At 46.9% G+C, this 20,829-nt stretch overlaps 1 protein-coding gene across 1 annotated transcript; it reads left to right on the top strand.

The window, feature by feature from the left end:
* The first annotated feature begins 14,661 nt into the window (after positions 1 to 14,661).
* Positions 14,662 to 20,575, top strand: LOC124658039 (cysteine-rich receptor-like protein kinase 43). The gene is made up of 2 exons (XM_047196488.1): positions 14,662 to 15,140; positions 19,492 to 20,575. The coding sequence occupies exons 1-2, from the start codon at positions 14,662 to 14,664 to the stop codon at positions 20,336 to 20,338; spliced, it is 1,326 nt and encodes a 441-aa protein (XP_047052444.1). The 3' UTR covers positions 20,339 to 20,575.
* The last annotated feature ends 254 nt before the right edge of the window (positions 20,576 to 20,829 follow it).

Raw genomic sequence — 20,829 nt, 5'->3', positions numbered from 1 at the left:
ACCCTCGCCCGCGACGGTACGCGCCTCGGCCTCGACGCGCGTGGTCTGGTCGGCGCCGGTCGTCGACGAGGAGGCCTTGATTGTCGTGGTCCCTGGCGATGTTGCGGTCCTCGAGGGCGCCCACGGCGGGGCAGGCCCCTGCGTAGGATAGGGAGGATGGCGTCGTGTGAGGGCTCGTCGCGGTCGGCGCCAAGCCGCACGGCAAAAACAAGGAGGAGCAGGAGCGAGGAGCACGGGGGCGGGGCCGAGAAGCATGCCGCGAGGTGTCGTACGGGGAGAAGCACGAGGTGTGGCGGCGCGGGAACCGCGGCGGCGACCGTGCTGAACCACTGCTAGGGTTAGCCGCGACGTCGCTCTCAGGTGCGGAGCGGTGGGGCGAGAGTAGGGATCCAGTGGAGGGGCACAAGACGCAGTTCTCTCTGTGAGTAGAGGCGGCGGACGCGGCCGGCGGCCGGCGTCGGACGGCAGCGGCGGCGGCACGCGAGAGAGAGAGGTGGGTGGGGGAGAGGAGTGCGAGAGAATTAGAGTCGGGACAGGGATGTCTGTTCATTTTGCATTTAGGCCCTTCAATTTTCGGAAAATAATGCCGGCACTTCGATAAATGCCATTAATAATCGAACATTGACGGCAACCTCCTAAAAGTGCCGCTAATTAGGTGGTAATCTAAGGCACTCACCAGGAAGTGCCGCTAATCAATAGCATTGTAGGCGTATTTCTAAACTGCCGGCAAGAAAGTGCCGGTAATCCAGACACGTGAGGTAGTGATCGGTACCTACTGCTCGACGCTTCGTGTTTCGCTGGCTGGAGAACTTGTTTTCGATGGATCGATGCTCGTACCTGGTATGTGGTTCTGGCTGGATCGATTTGCTTGGTTCGTTTGGTGGGGCGATTTACACAAAAATAACCCAAAAGTGGAAGAAAAGCACAGACTAACCCTCCGGCGAAACTATTTCACCAATCTAACCCTTTTGTGTTGGTGGAATCTACATTGTAGTATATGTGTTTGAACCAAAGATTTGTTGGAGCCCTAGATATGAAATTTTACATGTATGTGTTGAAATCCTATGTATGTATGTGTTGAAATGTCTAATATTTGCCTAGCAAATGCATTCAAATTTGTTACATATGCCTAGCAAATGCCTATTCAAACTTGTTGCACTCAAATGTGTGTATGTATGGGTGATTCGAAAGTTAGATATATTGTCTTACATATGTATGTATGTGGTGAAAGGCAAAATTGGAGCTTAGCAAATGCCTATTCTATTGTCTAACATATGTCTATTATGTGCCTAGGAATGGTATGTCTTACGAAATTCATATGTGTGATGTATTTGGATATGAACTATCATGTATTTGGATATTCTCATGTATGTGTTGCTCATTTTTGTTAGTGGAATGACTCATAACATGGTTGTGTAAACATGTAGGATGGTGTGGCTTCCGGATGAAGAGTACGACGGGGAGCACCGGGCTGTTCATATGACGGAGAGGGAAACGGATCTTCACCCTTTGAAGATTCGTTACCATGGCACACCGGATATACCTTATGACGAGAGGTACACGGAGTTCATCCGGCCTACCGGTCTTATGCCGTTCATATCCCTTGTAAGCCGTGGGGGGCCACACATGAACCCCTCGGCACTCACCGCCCTTGTCGACCGGTGGAGGCCGGAGACTCACACCTTCCACTTGAGGGCCGGCGAGATGGCCCCTACTCGCGAGGATGTTTCCATGATCCTTGCACTACCTATTCAGGGCGAGCCACTGTGTATGAACACAGCTTCTGATGGGTGGCGCGGACAGATGGAGGACCTTATTGGCAGGGCTCCTCCGGCGCTAGCAAATCCAAAGGAGAGAGTTCCCGCCGGCGCGTCTTTCTCTTGGATCAGAACTAACTTTGCAGAATGCCCCATAGAGGTCGACGAGGACACTCGGAGGACGTACGCCCGCGTGTACTTATGGTACATGATTTCCAGGACTCTCTTTCACGACGGTGGGGGTAAGCTGGCCCATTGGTGTTGGCTGAAGGCGCTTACGGTGTTAGACGCCAGGTGGAGTTGGGGAACAGCGGCACTTGCCTACCTCTACCGGCAGGTGATGATTTGTTTTATGTACTATTTTCCTATAGTAGTGCGCTACACAAAGTAGTAACCAAATATCTTATGTACGCAGTTGGACGAAGCTTGTCGCAGGACTGGGAGCAAGACTGGGAGCGGCGGTATTGGTGGATGCATGCTCCTACTTTCCGTATGGAGCTGGGACCGCCTATCAGTTGGGCGTCCCAGGGTACTCAACGAGACGTCATGGCCTCATTTCCCTCACTTTCACGATCGGGAGCCCACTTGGGCATACCTTTGGGACAATGTCTCGGAGATGACGAGCGATCCAATGGTCATGTACGGGCAGTACAACTGCGGAGTTGGACACTCTTACCGCCGAGCGGGTAACCGATCCACTGCGGAGTTGCAATCCTAGTTTTGATTGATTCTACCTGGCATGTTCTAAATAATTGTATGCTGCAGGTGGAATGGGAGCCATATGGTAGCTACTACCATATTGGCGCGGGGATGGCTGACCCGAACCCCAAGTGCACGGAGGAGGCGCGGTTACGGCGTATGCGCTGCCCACTCATATGCATGTGGCTTGTTGAACACCACCAACCGCAAAGAGTGATGAGACAGTTTGGGCTGTATCGGAGTGCCCACCAATGTGGCAAGACACGGACAAGGCGCTTCATAGGTAAACTTCGGAATCATGCGATGGAAGATTCTTGATAGAAGAGGTACAAACTAACTTGTTGATTCTTGCGGGCTTGATAGGCGGCGGCGGAGGAAGATCACAAATTGGCCGATCCATCATAGCGGCCACATCGCAGCGTTCCAACACTGCTTGGAAGCGGCACGGAATGCTGGCCCTGAGCAGATTGTGCCTCACGACTTCACCGCTTTCAACAACTACCTCGAGTGGTTCCATCAGAACACGCGTATCGAGTTAGTGAAGCGCGCGTATCGTGAGGACATCTTGGACGACCCCATCCAGTTCGATGAGGTTGGGCAAAGCCAGCACGACAGTTTTGCTCGCAGAGGGAGATCGACTTCTATTGCTTCCGAGCTGAACTTCGTGGTAATGGATTCTCTCACTAACTAGTACATCATCTAGATTGCCATGTGCTCGCTTAAATTGTGTATGCTATGTTTGTCACAGCGGGAGGAGATCCAAAAAACAGGCGAGGACTGCGAGGTTATGTGGGAGCGAGAGCGGGAGAGATGAAAAGCCTGTCGGACCGTTGCGGAATTTCATTAAGGTATGATCACCAACTTTGAATGTACACTATTATGTTACGGTGGCTTTGTAACCATGAGTTCCATGACGCAGAACACTGCACGAAAGATGCGGCGGTTAGCGAACTTGCTAGGTTGCCGCGAAGGCGAAATCCCTACATCCTCCTCTTCGAAGAACATGTATGGACTATTTTGTTGCTTTGTGAAACATGTTCTTACTAATTTCAACTTTTGTAATCTCATGTGTTCATGTTTGTGAAGATTCCTCCCGAGGACGACCTAATTCTGAGTCAAGGCATACTTCCGAAGCGTACCTCCAAGCAACGGTCAGCTTACCGAGTTGAAGCCAAGGGGCAAGGCTCCAAACCGGTACACTCCGGAAGATTATGTCAACCGAGGAAAGAAGGTTGTCACTGAGGAGGATGACGGGCGGCCGCGGAGATCAGCTATGTCGAGGATGAGGAACGACGAGCCGTTCTCTTCAGATGAGGAGGAGGAGGAGGAGGAGGAGTAGCAGGAGGAGCAGCAGGAGGAGCAGGAGGAGGAGCAGGAGCAGCAGGAGCAGCAGCAACAACAGCCAAGGCAGCAGACGAAGAGGATGGCCGTCCGGAAGCAGCCCACGAGGACGGCACGTCGAGGACGCTACTAGGATGTGCTACGTGTTGTTCTGAACTCTATATTCATAAGTATCGATTTGTGAACCCTATGTCATTTCGAACCATGGTCTGTAATGCTACTTGTTGTTTGAATCTACGTGCTACAATGTGACCTATTGATGGCGTGTATTTTCGTTGGGCAACCCCAAGAGGAAGGTATGATGCGCACAGCAGCAAGTTTTCCCTCAGAAAGAAACCAAGGTTTATCGAACCAGGAGGAGCCAAGAAGCACGTTGAAGGTTGATGGCGGCGGGATGTAGTGCGGCGCAACACCGGAGATTCCGGCGCCAACGTGGAACCTGCACAACACAACCAAAGTACTTTGCCCCAGCGAAACGAGTGAGGTTGTCAATCTCACCGGCTTGCTCGTAACAAAGGATTAACCGTATTGTGTGGAAGATGATTGTTTGCAGAGAAAATAGTAAAACAAGTATTGCAGCAGATTTGTATTTCAGTATTAAAGAATGGACCGGGGTCCACAGTTCACTAGAGGTGTCTCTCCCATAAGATAAAAGCATGTTGGGTGAACAAATTACAGTCGGGCAATTGACAAATAGAGAGGGCATAACAATGCACATTGATGACCCACAAGTATAGGGGATCGCAACAGTCTTCGAGGGAAGTATTACCCAATTTATTGATTCGACACAAGGGGAGACAAAGAATACTTGAAAGCCTTAACAACGGAGTTGTCAATTCAGTTGCACCTGGAAACAGACTTGCTCGCAAGAGTTTATCAGTAGTAACGGTTTTATAGTAGTAGCAGTGATGAAATAACAATAGCAGAGTAACAAAGACAGCAGTAGTGATTTTAGTAAACAGCAGGATTAAAGTACTGTAGGCACGGGGACGGATGACGGGCGTTGCATGGATGAGAGAAACTCATGTAACAATCATAGCAGGGCATTTGCAGATAATAATAAAACGGTGTCCAAGTACTAATCAATCAATAGGCATGTGTTCCAATTATAGTCGTACCTCGCAATGAGAAACTTGCACAACATCTTTTGTCCTACCAGCCGGTGGCAGCCGGGCCTCAAGGGAAACTACTGGATATTAAGGTACTCCTTTTAATAGAGTACCGGAGCAAAGCATTAACACTCCGTGAACACATGTGATCCTCACATCACTGCCATTCCCTCCGGTTGTCCCGATTTCGTCACTTCGGGGCCATTGGTTCCGGACAGCGACATGTGTATACAACTTATAGGTAAGACCATAAACAATGAATATCATGATGAAACAATAACATGTTCAGATCTGAGATCATGGCACTCGGGCCCTAGTGACAAGCATTAAGCATAACAAGTTGCAACAATATCATAAAAGTACCATCTACGGACACTAGGCACTATGCCCTAACAATCTTATGCTATTACATGACCAATCTCATCCAATCCCTACCATCCCCTTCGGCCTACAGCGGGGGAATTACTCACACATGGATGGGGGAAACATGGCTGGTTGATGGAGAGGCGTTGGCGGTGATGGCGGTGATGATCTCCTCCAATTCCTCGTCCCGGCGGAGTGCCAGAACGGAGACTTCTGGCTCCCGCGACGGAGTTGCGCGATGTGGCGGCGTTCTGGAGGGTTTCTGGCGACTTCGACTTCTCTCCGGCGTTTTTAGGTCGAGGCGAATAAGTAGTCCGAAGGGGGGCGTCGGAGGCCGGCCGAGGGGGCCACACCACCTGGCCGCGCGGGCCCCCCCTGGGCCGCGCCGCCAGGTGGTGTGGGGCCCTCGGGCCTCCACTTCGATTGCCCTTCTGGCTCCGTTAGTTTCCTGGGAAAATAGGGCCTTCTGCATAAATTCCGAGGTTTTTCCCGAAAGTTGGATTTCTGCACAAAAACGAGACACCAGAGCAGTTCTGCTGAAAACAGCGTTAGTCCGTGTTAGTTGCATCCAAAATACACAAATTAGAGGCCAAACAATAGCAAAAGTGTTCGGGAAAGTAGATACGTTTTGGACGTATCAACTCCCCCAAGCTTAGCTTATTGCTTGTCCTCAAGCAATTCGATTAACAAGCGAGCGATAAAAGAACTTTCACGAACACATTTGCTCATATGATGTATATATTCTCATGATATGGCTAATACTTGAGCAGTTCATAACAAGGTACATGCAAATAAGATCATCTAACAGCTATATCAATCATGAAGAGGTACCAACAATTAATAATAAGCATCATGAATCATGTATATAAGCAGGATTGCAATGTTCATAAGAGAGTATGATAAAGTGGTATCTCGCTTGCCTGTATTTGATTGGAAAAACATAAATGTCCGGGCACCTTTGAAGTTCATAGAAAGACTAGAAGTAGTGATTGTCAAAAGATAAATGCATCAAAGTTATACCACAATCAATCATATTTTGAGACAAGCATATTGTACTAAGAATGACAATTGTGCTCTCAAGATAGTACTCAAAGAAATAATGGAGACACAACATAGAAGTAAAAGATTGACCCTTCGCAGAGGGAAGCAGGGATTAACATGCGCTAGAGCTTTTCATTTGTATAAATCAGGAGTAAAATTATTTTGAGAGGTGTTTGTTGTTGTCAACGAATGGTAATGGGTACACTAACTACCTCGCCAACCGGACTTTCAAGAGCGGCTCCCATGAATTATTGCATATTTATGTGGCACTCCTTCCAACCTTTCTTACACAAACCATGGCTAACCGAATCCTCGGGTGCCTGCCAACAATCTCATACCATGAAGGAGTGCCTTTTTATTTTAGTTTTATTATGATGATGACACTCCCCCCAACCTTTGCTTACACAAGCCATGGCTAACCGAATCCTTCGGGTGCCGTCCAACAATCACAAACCATGGAGGAGTGTCTATTTAAGTTAATTAATTCGGGACTGGGAATCCCATTGCCAGCTCTTTTTGCAAAATTATTGGATAAGCGGATGTGCCACTATTCCATATGAGAGTCCGTCAAAAGTAAATGACAAGGTTGAAAGCTAAACACCACATACTTCCTCATGAGCTATGAAACATTAACACAAATTGAGAAGCATTTTGAAGGTTTTAAAGGTAGCGCATGAGAATTTACTTGGAATGGTTTGAAATGCCATGCATAGGTATTTATGGTGGACACTCGGAATGACTTGGTTTTCATGTGTTTGGAGGCACGAGCAGCGTTCCCGCTCGAGTACAAGTGAAGGCTAGCAAAAATACTAGGGAGCGACAAATCAAGAGAGCGATAGCTGTCATAATCATGCTTGCGGCAAAATAAATTAATTGAGGCATAAAAGTGATACAAGAACTGCGAAGCAATGTAAATCATTGAGGCTTAATTGACTTTTGTTCAGTCATATGCATGCGTGAGCATGTGCCAAGTCGATATAAACGAATTATTCAGAGGAGGATACCACAATGCCATACTTACTTATGAATAAAACAATGCAAGCAAACATCCATGACATGCTACTCATATTAATAGATTGGAGCTAAACATGAGAGATCATAAACTACTAGACTTTCTCAAATAACATATACCTCACATGAACCAACTAAGCATGCTCACATGGATGAGTATATGTACAAAAATGAAAACAAATAGAGTTCATACCAGCCTCTCACCACAATCGGATTGTCGTAGATCGTCATTATTGCCTTTTCACTTGTGTAGCTTGGATAATATGAAATGAAAACCACGCTCCAGCCACCGAAGACCATTGAACTCATAAAGAACTTTACAAACCAAAGAAGAACAGCAAATATTTTTGGTGTTTTCAAATTGCAAATAAGAACAAGAGGAAACAAGCAAACCAAGCAAAATCTTTTTGGGTTTTCTTATAGCGAACTAGCAATAGCAAATAAAGCGAAACAAATGCAAAAACCAAGATAAAGAAATGGTGAAGAGAAACAACAGAAATATTTTTGGTCTTTTTGTGTTTTGGGAAAGAAACAAAGCGAAAGCAAGAAATAGCAAACTAAAAGAAACACAGAAAAGCGAAATGGCAGAAATCTGCCAAAACCTGACAGCAGTACAGAAATTGATTTTTACAAAAATCTTACGTTGCTCAGTTCAAAAAGTGTTCAACTAATGAAAGTTAGATAACAACCTGGGGAACCTGCACAAAAATTTTCAACTCAAAATACTGTTCTGGCTGGGCACACGAATTTTTACGGTAACAGCCCAGAATCTGTTTTCAGGCAGCACTTCCCCAAATATCATCTTCCTCTCATTGGAAAACCACTCAAACAAACTAAACAAGTATATACAAGTATCCAGCAATCATAATATGCAAAGAATGAGTGATGCCGGTATACCTCCCCCCAAGCTTAGGCTCTTGGCCTAAGTGGAGTTCATCCCCAACGAGGGTCGTTCCTCGCCGGTGGGTAGTCCATGGAGTAGTCATAGTAAAGCTCCTCTATGTCGTCTCTTGCATGTTGGCCTCCTCTCTCTATATGTGCATCCAGTGCACCTTCTGTGACCGACCAATCTCCCCTGGAATCAAGGTTAGACAAAACAGGCGCAGGCAATCTTACTAGTTTCTCGGTTTTCTTAGTTATTCTCCAAACTTTCTTATAAAATATCATCTTATAATACAGGTTACCCAAGTTGGAGGAATCTGAAACAAATTCATGTTTAATCATAGAGGCTATGTCAAGTTTTTCTATGGGGAACGGAATATCAAAATGATGAGGTTCCACATTATGAAAAGCTAGTAAACGGGAGGCGATGAGGCCTCCACACATTCCACCTTTCTCACGGTTAGTAGCAAGTCTATAAGCTATTAATGCCCCCAAATTATAAGACCTACTATTTTGCGAGTCTTGCAGCTAGAAAAGCCAAATCTGGGATAGAAAGTTTACTACCAATCCTTTTGGCGAGAACGCATTTGGTAATAAAATAAGCAAAGTAGCGGATAGCCGGGAGCTGAATACTAGTGATTTTACCACTTTCACCTGAGAAACTCCTTCCATCGCAAATCATCTTGTAAAGATCCGAGAGTTCTTGCGGCGATCCCCTTATCTTCTCGCACGACCCCCATTGCGGTATTCTAATTGCTGCACAAAAAGCACTAAATGGCAAGTTGACAGTTTTATTGTAAATTTTATACTGGACCGTGGGGTTAGATCGCGACCAATTAAACTTGAAGTCCTGCACAAAAGCCATAGTTAATTTTACATATTGTCTTGGCTCTCCTTCAACAAAGTCACTCAGCCCTGCACGAGAAATTAGAGTTTGAACATCTTCAAATATCCCCGCGCTTCTCATGAAATCCGCGCACGGGTAGTAAGAGGGGTATACTCCCTCTTCACGATTGACTACCATAACTTGTTGGACTTCCAATTCTCGCTGGTTCAAGTGATATCTATTCCATTCCATTTTCTGAAATTTCAACAACCAATATAAAAATTTGATTTGGTGACATAAAATTGAGGGAAACTACCATAGGAACTTGCTAGAGTACTAATCATGCATCAAAACTAATTTCTACCAATTAGAACAAGCATGCAAGCTCACCAAACATGTTACCTACAGCAGCAAAATATTCAAGATATACTCAACCAAACGAAATTCTACTTGGATGGGTGGAGGAGTCACATACCGAAGAGCAAATGTGCCAAATTTCGGACAGAAATCTGGGCTGAGCAAAGAGATCGAGAAATGCTGGAGCTCTGGAGCAAAAACGCGAGAGAGATGAACTTGGTACGAGTTTTTTCGGGAGAGAGAAGGTGCTGGGAGAAAGAGATGGCAAAGTGGGGCAGAGGGGAGCCCACACCACATGGTGGCGCGGCCACCTCCTTGGCCGCGCCGGCCATTTGTGTGGCGCCCTCTGGTGCCCCACATGTCATCCTCTGGTGCTCCCAGGTGCCTCGTCGAAAAATAGGACCAACGGTATAATTTTCGCGAATTTTTGAAAACTTTGAAAAATGCACATTTTCTGGGTATTAAGTTTATTATTACTGGCCAGGAAATTTTTTGAAATCTCAAATCAATTAAGAAACTTTGCAAATTAAAAGTGCTACAGCAACTAAAGCAAGTGGAGAAAGAAAGAGATGTTGTTTACCTCCTCTGTGCATACAAAAAGTATTTGTTAACAAGGTTGATCAAGTCTTGCCACCAAATAAATTTTACATAGCATATGAAGAAATAAACCTCAAATCAATCATGTTACCTTGAATTGTATTGATATGGATCCAATAACAAGAGTTTGATATTCTTCTTTAGGCTCATATATAGGACAATCGATGGTTCCCACTTTGATAGTTCTCACATGAGAGATAGTATTAACTCCGCACGCTTTTTCAATCCTCTTGGGGAAATAGACGGTGTGTTCCTTATCATCAACATTGAAAGTAACCTTTCCTTTGTTGCAATCAATAACAGCCCCTGCGGTGTTAAGAAAAGGTCTCCCAAGAATAATAGACATATTATCATCTTCGGGCATTTCCAATACAACAAAATCAGTTAATATCAAGCAGTTAGTAGTAACTTGAACAGGGACATTCTCACATATACCAACAGGAATAGCAGTAGATTTATCAGCCATTTGCAAAGATATATCAGTAGGTATCAACTTATCTAAGTAAAGTCTCTTATAAAGAGAAAAAGGCATAACACTAACACCGGCTCCCAAATCACATAGAGCAGTTTTAACATAATTATTCTTAATAGAACAAGGAATAGTAGGTATACCAGGTCGCCCAACTTCTTTGGAATTTTGCCATTGAAACGAGTAATTAGCAAGCATAGTAGAAATTTCCTCATTGGGGATTTTCCTTTTGTTAGTAACAATATCTTTCATATACTTTGAATAAGGAGGCAATTTAATAGCATCGATCAAAGGGATTTGCAAGAATAAAGGTTTCATCCAATCACAGAATTTATTATAGTGTTCTTCTTCCTTTGATTTTAGTTTCTTAGCAGGAAAAGGCATTGGCTTTTGCACCCAAGGTTCTCTTTCATTACCATGTTTCTCGGTAATAAAATCTTCTTTAGTATACTTTTTATTTTTAGCATGCTTTTCAGGTTCTTCTTCAACCTCTTCTTTATCAGGAGTATCAATCTTATCATTATCTTTATCATTATCATGTTCATTACCACTTTCGGTTTCAGCATCAGAAATAGAAATACTATTAGGATCATTAACGAGGTTCGAGAGGATTCTACAACATTTTTATGTTTCTTCTTCTTTTTCTTCTTAGAATGAGCACTAGGTTCAATGTGTTGAGAATCTTGTTCAATTCTTTTGGGATGCCCTTCGAGGATATAGAGGATCCTGGGTAGAGACACCACCTCTAGTTGTTACTTCATAAGCATGTTTCTCTTTAGAATTATTCCCTAACAAGTCATTTTGCACTTTAGTGAGTTGATCAATTTGAGTTTGAATCATTTGAAAATGTTTGACAAGCATCTTAACATCATTGGAGGTTCTCTCCACAATATCATGCAATTGACTAATAGCTTGAGAATTTTCCATTAAATGATTCTCTACTCTCATATTAAAATTTTCTTGCTTAACAATATAATTATCAAACTCATCTAAGCATTGCGCGAGGAGGTTTTGAATACGGAATATCTTCCCTAGTAAAGCGTTGAAGCGAGTTTACCTCAATCATGGATGAAGGGGGGATTATCTCACATATATCTTCTATTGGAGGTAGATTCTTCACATCTTCAGATTTTATACCTTTCTCCTTGAGAGACTTCTTGGCTTCCCTCATATCTTCATCATTCAATTTAATTAAACCCCTCTTCTTCACTATTGGCGTTGGAGTTGGTTCGGGCGTATTCCAATCATCATAATTCCGGCCTATTTTAGCCAATAATTCTTCGGCGTCGTCCGGAGTTCTTTTCTCGAAAACACAACCAGCACAACTATCCAGGTATGCCCTAGACTCAATGGTTAGTCCACTATAAAATATATCAAGTAAATCATGCTTTTCTAAATCATGGTCGGGCAAAGCTCTAATAAGAGAGCAAAATCTCGCCCAAGCCTCGAGGCAATTTCTCTTCATCCCCCGATCAAAATTATAAACTCTCTGCAAACCAAGCATGTTGAGCACTACTAGGGAAAGTATTTGCGGAAGAAAACAGCAAGTAATTCTTTTGGACTTTTAATAGAACCAGGTGGCAAATTATTATACCAAGTTTTAGCGTCATCCTTCAATGAGAATGGAAATATTTTAGCAACAAAGTAAGTACGCTTCTTAACATCATCAGAAAACAAGCTACTCAAAGTAGATAACTCGATCATGTGTTCAACGAGCACTTTCTTTTTCAAGTACCACAAAATGGTGTTTTCTCAACAATAGCTATATGAGATAGATCAAGAGAAAAATCATAATCTTTATCCCTAATGTTTATAGGAGATGTGGCAAATTTAGGATCGGGAGACAGCTTTATATCTAACGAGTATGTTCGCAAGCAACTTTTTAATTTTTCTTGCATCAGTAGTAGCATTGCATTTTTCAATAAAATCATCATCAAGTTCCACATAATCTTCATCAAGATCATCACTAGAGTATTCAAGTTCAGGTGAATTAACGGGTGTAGTAACTAACTTGTTAGCATTCTTGCAGGCTTGTATAGACCTAGCAATGGAAGCATCTAGAAAAGTTCCCAATGAACCACTATCATCAAGCACAGTCGAAATATTATCAGTATTATGAGAGTGTTCAGATTCAGCGAGATGTACCCGCATGCGAAGCATGTGTGCGCTGACACAAGTTTATCAATCACAGCTACCTGGTGAATCCAGTGTAGCGCAGCGTACTCGAATTGTGACGCTTTTCTTGTAGTGGATGGTAATATGGCGATCTTAGTATCGCGAGGTTTACCCATGATGGAGAATTTGCAGCGAACAATATTAATCCAAGTGAGACTTCCAAATAAAGCTATGCTCCCGAGCAACGGCGCTGGAAAATAGTCTTGATGACCCACAAGTACATCATGGAGATTGCCATGTGCTTCGAGGGAAGTATTACCCAATTTATTGATTCGACACAAGGAGATCCAAAAAACAGCTGAGGACTGCGAGGTTATGTGGGAGCAGAGCGGGAGAGATGAAAAGCCTGTCGGACCGTTGCGGAATTTCATTAAGGTATGATCACCAACTTTGAATGTACACTATTATGTTCTCGGTGGCTTTGTAACCATGAGTTCCATGACGCAGAACAACGCACGAAAGATGCGGCGGTTAGCGAACTTGCTAGGTTGCCGCGAAGGCGAAATCCCTACATCCTCCTCTTCCGAAGAACATGTATGGACTATCTTGTTGCTTGTGAAACATGTTCTTACTAATTTCAACTTTTGTAATCTCATGTGTTCATGTTTGTGAAGATTCCTCCGAGGACGACCTAATTCCGAGTCAAGGCATACTTCCGAAGCGTACCTCCAAGCAACGGTCAGCTTACCGATTGAAGCCAAGGGGCAAGGCTCCAAACCGGTACACTCCGGAAGATTATGTCAACCGAGGAAAGAAGGTTGTCAGCGAGGAGGATGACGGGCGGCCGCGGAGATCAGCTATGTCGAGGATGAGGAACGACGAGCCGTTCTCTTCGGATGAGGAGGAGGAGGAGGAGGAGGAGGAGCGAGGAGGAGCGACGGAGGAGCAGGAGGAGGAGCGGGAGCAGCGGAGCGGCGGCAACAGCAGCCAAGGCAGCGGACGAAGAGGATGGCCGTCCGGAAGCAGCCCACGAGGACGGCACGTCGAGGACGCTACTAGGATGTGCTACGTGTTGTTGTGAACTCTATATTCATAAGTATCGATTTGTGAACCCTATGTCATTTCGAACCATGGTCCGTAATGCTACTTGTTGTTTGAATCTACGTGCTACAATGTGACCTATGAAGTGTTATATGTGTATGTCATGAAATTGCTACTTGTTGTGTCCAATGTTGTACTCGTAACTGTTGGAGTTTGGTAGGATTTTTCATGTTTTCAACACAAGGATGTGTGGCGCCCTTCCCACTGGCGCCACAAGTGCTAGTGTGGCGCCCGTGGCATCGGCGCCACACATGCCAACTTATATGAACCATTGGGTCGAAAACATCCAGGGGCTCCGGACGATAAGTCCTTAGTCGTTTTCGCGAGCCTCTATGTGTGGCGCCCATGGCATCGGCGCCACACAGGCTAGTGTGGCGCCCGTGTCATCGGCGCCACACATCGAGCCTCGCAAAACGGCTAAGTCCCTGAGGATTTGTCTCACAATATGTTTTGGGGGATTACAAGTGCATGTGTAGCGCCGTTGGGAGGGGCGCCACTCATGCTGCCACGTCGGATGGGCGCACCAGCTCAGCGGCGAGGGGGCCACGTCGGCTGGGTGTGTGGCGCCGGCAGGAGGGGAGCCACATGGGCATGTGTGGCGCCCGTGGGAGGGGCGCCACACAAAAGGGTTAGATTGGTAGTTTCGCCGGAGGGTCAGTCTGTGCTTTTCTTCCATTTTTGGGTTATTTTTGTGTAAATCGCCACAAGTGGCGGTTGGGAACGGTCGCGGCACCCGGCGTCCGTGCGGCGCGTTTGTCAACGCGCAGTCGCCCCGACTTTCTTCCCCAATGCAATTCACCCAGCCAGCCAGCGACGCCTCTCTTCTCCTCCACCGCCCGCCCGCCCACACGTCCACCCCAGATTCCCCCGCCCCGCCCCGCCCCGACGCGCACGCCGCACGCCGCCCGACACAACACCCCGCCGCGCCGATTCAGCTCCCCCGTCCCCGCCCACACACCCCACCGGCCTGGCGGCGGAGGTCCGGCCACGGCCATGAAGCCCCGGGACCTGCTCTCGCGCATCCGCCGCCCCTTCTCCTCCTCCTCCTCCTCCTCCGCCCGCCGCGCCGCCGCCGACGCGCGGCGGGAGGAGGAGGACCTGGAGGCCATCGCGGCGCGGGAGCAGCGCGCCTTCCGCTACGAGGCGCTCCTCGCCGCCACGCGCGGCTTCGGCGCCAAGCAGAAGCTCGGCGAGGGCGGGTTCGGCCCCGTCTACCGCGGCACGCTCGAGGACGGCCGCGAGGTCGCCGTCAAGCGCCTCGGCGCCGCCTCCAGGCAGGGCGCCCGCGAGTTCCGCAACGAGGCCAGCCTCCTCTCCCGCGTCCAGCACCGCAACGTCGTCAACCTCCTCGGCTACTGCGCCCACGGCGCCGACGAGAAGCTGCTCGTCTACGAGTACGTCCCCAACGAGAGCCTCGACAAGATCCTCTTCTCCGGCAGCAACGCAGCGCCGCACAGGCAAGGCAACAAATCGCACTGTGAGTACCTAGCGCCTCCGAGATCTCCCACCCGCCCAATTCGCTCGATTTCTCTTCGCCATTCCCTGTTTCTGATTTCCATGCCCCCTTAATTTGGTCGACCGTACCGTAGTGATTGATTGGTTGTTTGGACACCGAATTATCAGTTTCACGCGTTTCATACGCGACTGTATTCCAATCCCCTGCTGCGATCGGAGAGATGCGACATGCTTGCACGGATCCACATGCTAGACCAGCTTAGTTGCTTGCTGCAATTTCTGTACTACTATACTCATCCACCGTGGTTGGTGGCGACATTTCGTAGTACTAGGATATGTTGAATGCACCGGGAAGTCGCTTCAGAGTTCAGAGAGTTCACATAAGCCCCGCTGCTTGCATCAGCGAGGGTGTTATGCTGCCGATGCCACTCCACAACCGTATGCATATCGCATAAACAAAGAAAATTTAAAGAGATACTATACTCATACATACACTCGAAATTAGAGTCAGAATGCACACGCATGTGCTGCGCAGTGCTGTCTGCTGGTGCAGACAGTTTTGGTCAGTGGAATGTGCCAGCAACATATTTTTTTCCAACCGATCCAACGAGGGGATCGAATTTCGATAACGAAGCATAGACCAGACAGTCAATATGGCACCAACATACATCATGGTTTCCTCATTTCTCATTCATCGATCTACGAATGGTCAATGATGGGATCGGGTATTGTACATGTACATGTACTGCATTCCCACTGTCAGCCACAGGGGCGGAGACAGGGGGGGCGAGCAGGGGCTAGACCCCCCCAATGCGTCGCCCCCCTCAATGTCGTGCAGTAGTTTCTTGTACTGGTATACTAGTATATGGGCGCTAAGGGCATGTACAATGGGATGACGTCAGCCTTCCCTTAGAGCCGCCACGTAGGATATTTGCTGAGTTGGAGGAGAGAGAATAGAGAAAGAGAAGGTTGCCTTCCCTTAGCTAAGGGATGATCCCTTAGAAAATAAGAGAAGACAATTTACTCCATTGTACCACATGTCTTCCCTTAGCAGCCTATTTTCCTACCAAAATTAATTGATTCTCATTAATTGCAAGAGATAACACAAAGAGACGATGCATTGTACACGTTATCGTTAGTGTCCTCTCTAGATGATGTGGATAGCTAAGAGAAGACGTGCCTTCTCTACCATTGTACATGCCCTAATGGCTGGAGTTAGTGCATGATTAATCAGCCCATGCTTAACTGTTACAGATCTAGTGCAGCGAACTAGAGCCCATTAGCCCATCTGATCCTCATCTCCCCCATACGACTTTGTTTTCCTCATTTCCTGGATGCAAACTCGCTTCTTACCTAGCCTTAGAGATCGATCGTGGGTTCATTGAACCGTACATCCCCTTAATTAGGGCGCCTCTCGCTGCAACCACCGCTGCCTGCCGCCGCCCAACACTCGCCGCGGCGCCGTCTACAACTCTACATACACCACCGGGACAGGAGAATACAGCCCGTCCGCCTAGATGTGAGCTGCTACGGCACTTTCGCGCAGCGGCGGCTACCGACGGGTGGATGGGCAACCTGTGATACTGCCTCGTCTATCACACATAAGGTTAAATTGTCCATTCCTATGGTATGTCGTCTATTACTGTCACAATTCAATTCATACATAGCACTGGTAGGTGTAATTAGATCGAATATAAATTATATATATTCTATACTTCCATAGAGTTCAAAACAAAAGAAAGTGAAGAATTGAAAGTACAAAACATCTTTCAAAAATGTTGTTATTCATAAATGAAGAAAAGCACAAATACTTTGTCACATTGTCATATTTTGCTAATGATTGTATGTTAAGATATATGTCGGTCAGTCCTCGGAAAAAAAAATCTTATACACCATTCATTGGCCATTATCTTCCTCGCCCCCCCTATAGTCAAATCCTGGCTCCGCCCCTGGTCAGCCAGACCTGCTTAATTTAGAAGAGAGGGTTCTGATTGGGATCGGAATGGCGTATGCGATATCTACGCATGTGCACTCGAATTACAACCATTCTCAATTCTCATTGGAGTGAGAATTCTAGGTACACGAGACTGCCAGCCTCTTTCCAAATGTGGATTTCCGTAGCTCGAAATACATCTAGCTCATGTTTTCTTCTCGAAAATCCGAAAACGAAAATTTAGACTTTTTTTAATCCGAAAATAAATCAATGTGGAGACAATGCCGTGTTCTACCAACGCGCGAAAATTCAAGTCGAAATACCTTTATATTCAGGGCTGCACAAAAATGTCAAAATCTGACGGGTTTTGAGGTTTTATTTTATTTTTAATTTTTTTTACTTTTTTGCTATTATAGATGCTAGATTTCTTCATTTTTGTGCAGTCCCGAATATATAAGGTATTTTGAGTTGAAATTTTGCACGCTGGTAGTAGAACACAACGTTGGCTACATCTACATTATTTTTTCAGATATTTTTGAAACTTTAAAATGCCCTTTTTGATTTTTTTTAAAACGAGCTACATGTAGCTCTGACTACATTTCTGGTTCTTTTTTTTTCTACAAAAGAAATACCCCGCGAAAACTAGTATCAGCTCATTGGTCATCCATGACGCATGGCCACTGCTGTTATAGCTGCTGTGATGCTGTCCCTTTAGGAAGCATGAACAACCGTATGATATGATCAGTTGATTACGAGTGCATGACCCCTGGTCTGGGTCATATTCACACATTTATGAAGCAGGGCTTTCTCTAAAGTTGGAGTGCACGGATTTCCTTTCAGCCGCGTACGTACGTATAGCTCAGTCTTTGAACGCTGTACTTGACGGAGTCGTGTGCTCGTCGCTACTCTAGACCGCGTGCCATCAAAGCCAACCATTGACTGTTTCATTCTGTGAACGGGACAAGACACATAAAATCTCTTGTTATGCTAGATAATCCTTGTGAGATTAGTCGATCTTCTGTTATGTTCTTCTACTACTGGTACAGTATACGTACCACGTTTTACTCGGATTCATCAGTCGTTTACCGCGACGGTGTAAACATCGAGTTCGGTCACTCCTTTTCTCCGGCAGTGCTTTGGTGCGTGCATGCCTCGGATGCGTTGCATCGTGCAATGCCGCCGCCACCCGCTTCGCTTGCACGGCCGTACGACGATGTGGCAACCTTCAGGCCAAAATCCCTCGGTGGAACGCACTTAACCGAGGGGCCCTGAAAGATAGACAATTCGACCGACGTCGGCACAACCATAACCAGTGACCACACGTGTTCCTCTTCGATCGTTTTTTTCCACAAAGTAATTAACTAGGTAGCTTTTGATGATGCTTTTCGATCGTGAAGCTGTTCTGACGCCTTTTTGTTGTTGTTGTTGTGAGGTTTGGCTACGGATTTCAGAACTCCTGCACGCGCAGTTCTTGGCGTCAGGTTAAACTATCCTTTTGTGTCCCTGTGGATTGATACCAAACACTAACCAAACTAGTATCCTTTTTTTTTGGCCGAGTCAAAGTCCTCCACTCGAAGTCACTGAATGCCCTGGATTTCCTCCTGTAGTCTATGTGGGCGGCTGGGTGCAGTGTGCAGCTGGGGCTGGATTGGATGCGATCTTGATTGATGCGTGCTAGCTTGGCTCGTGTAGCTATTTTCCAAAGTGGGCGCGTTTCTCGCTCTCTTCCATTCGATTCGTTCCCCCTGGGCGACATGGTCGTGAGCTGACGCAGACACGTTGCTATCTGATCTAATGTGTTCAGGGGCGGATCTGCGCATGGTGCTACCGGTGCTGTAGCACCGGTCCAGCAGCCTCAGTGCAACGCACATGCCTCTAATTTCAACACTATAAATATGAAAATTCTAGATTACTAGCACCACTAAACCAGTATTAGCACCAGTCTTGGGATGATTCTGGCTCCGCCCCTGAATGTGTTGTTGTAGCCTGCCGGAAGGCACACGGCAACGCTATTGCTAGCTGCCGTGTGTGCCGTGAGATTCATTTTCCCTTACCAATTGTATGCGTGTACATTGTACAAGTGTTCTACTGCTACTTGCTTCAGATTTTTCGGTTGAGAGTTGACCAGTTTTTGGAAATGAGATGAAGTATAGGTAATTTTGGCGAGAGAAATTTGCACTAGATGATTTTACCACCTTCTTGGATCGTGTAGACAGGGCATTGGCCAGGCCGACAGGCGACTTTCTGTTTTCAGTGTATGCCAACCTCATCTGATCTTGCTATAGTGAGTTAGTGACGTTTGCTTCTGCTACTTCAACTTCTGATCGTTGCATGCTGAAAAAACACAGTGTTTTCGTCTTGGAAATCTGTACTGCACTACGTAGCTCTAATGTCGGTGCTAATTCTTTTTCTTGTGTTGAATTTTCAGCCGGCAGCAGCAGCGACAGCAGCAGGCAACTGCGCGCGGAGCTGACATGGCCGCGGCGGCACGAGGTGGTGGTGGGCGTGGCGCGCGGGCTGCTGTACCTGCACGAGGACGCGCACACGCCCATCATCCACCGCGACATCAAGGCCAGCAACATCCTCCTGGACGACCGGTGGGTGGCCAAGATCGCCGACTTCGGCATGGCGCGCCTCTACCCGGAGGCCGGCGACGGGCGGTCGCACGTGCAGACCCGCGTCGCCGGCACCAACGGTTACATGGCCCCCGAGTACCTCATGCACGGCCACCTCTCCGCCAAGGCCGACGTCTTCAGCTTCGGCGTCCTCGTCCTCGAGATCGTCTCCGGCCGCAAGAACTCGGCATTCATCCCGCCGCCCGACTCCGACGCCGACAACCTCCTTGACTACGCCTGGAAGCTCTACAAGAAGGGGCGGAGCATGGAGCTGCTGGACCCGTCCCTGAAGGCGGCGGCGGCAGAGCAGGACCAGGTGCTGCTGTGCATCCGCATCGGGCTGCTCTGCGTGCAGGCCGACCCGCGGCTGCGGCCGGACATGAAGCGCGTGGTCATCATCCTGTCCAAGAAGCAGAGCACGTTGGAGGAGCCGACGCGGCCTGGCGCGCCCGGGTCGCGGTACCGGAGGAGGGCCCACGGCCTGCGCAGCTCGCAGTACTCCGACGGGTCGTCATCCGGCACCACCCCCTCGACGTCCGCCGTGTCGACGTCGCAAGCGTCGGCTTCGGCTTCAAACGCGACAACGGCGACATCGAGCACGCACACATTGCGGAGCCAGGGGCTCCCCTCGCACCGGGAAGGGAAGGAGTTGCCACACAGCGGCTGAAGCTCACTGTACATACGCCCATTCTTTTCTCTTTCTTGTTCGCTTTGGTGTCTGATTTGGGATTGTAGATTAGATAGCATGATTGTTTTGCCAGTGCATAGGAAGGGTCTAGGATTTTGTTAGGAGTCCGCTAGTTCGTAGACAGACTGAAATGATTAAGCTACGGGACCGACCTATTACTGGCAGTGATAGGAAATGTGCATAGAAAAATGGAAGAAATCTTTGTTTACGTAAGCTTTCGTTTCTCTCTTTCTTTCTCGTACAGCTAGGCTAATGATCAGAAATTCAATTCGGCTCCGGGGTGGTATGCTCACTATACCAAAAAATTATATTTTGAGTTGTCGAATTTTTTTGACAAAACATTCTACATATACATCTCCATAATATACGTGCATTCGTCAAGTTTCACGAAAAATCAATATTTTTTGTGGTCTATGTAAAAAGACAAAATTTATCTTATAAAAGCATTATTTTTAGCACTGAGTTTTGTC

Source organism: Lolium rigidum, chromosome 5 (genome assembly GCF_022539505.1).
Source record: "Lolium rigidum isolate FL_2022 chromosome 5, APGP_CSIRO_Lrig_0.1, whole genome shotgun sequence".
In the NCBI taxonomy this organism is placed as follows: domain Eukaryota; kingdom Viridiplantae; phylum Streptophyta; class Magnoliopsida; order Poales; family Poaceae; genus Lolium; species Lolium rigidum.
This window is presented reverse-complemented; position numbering and strand designations above follow the sequence as displayed.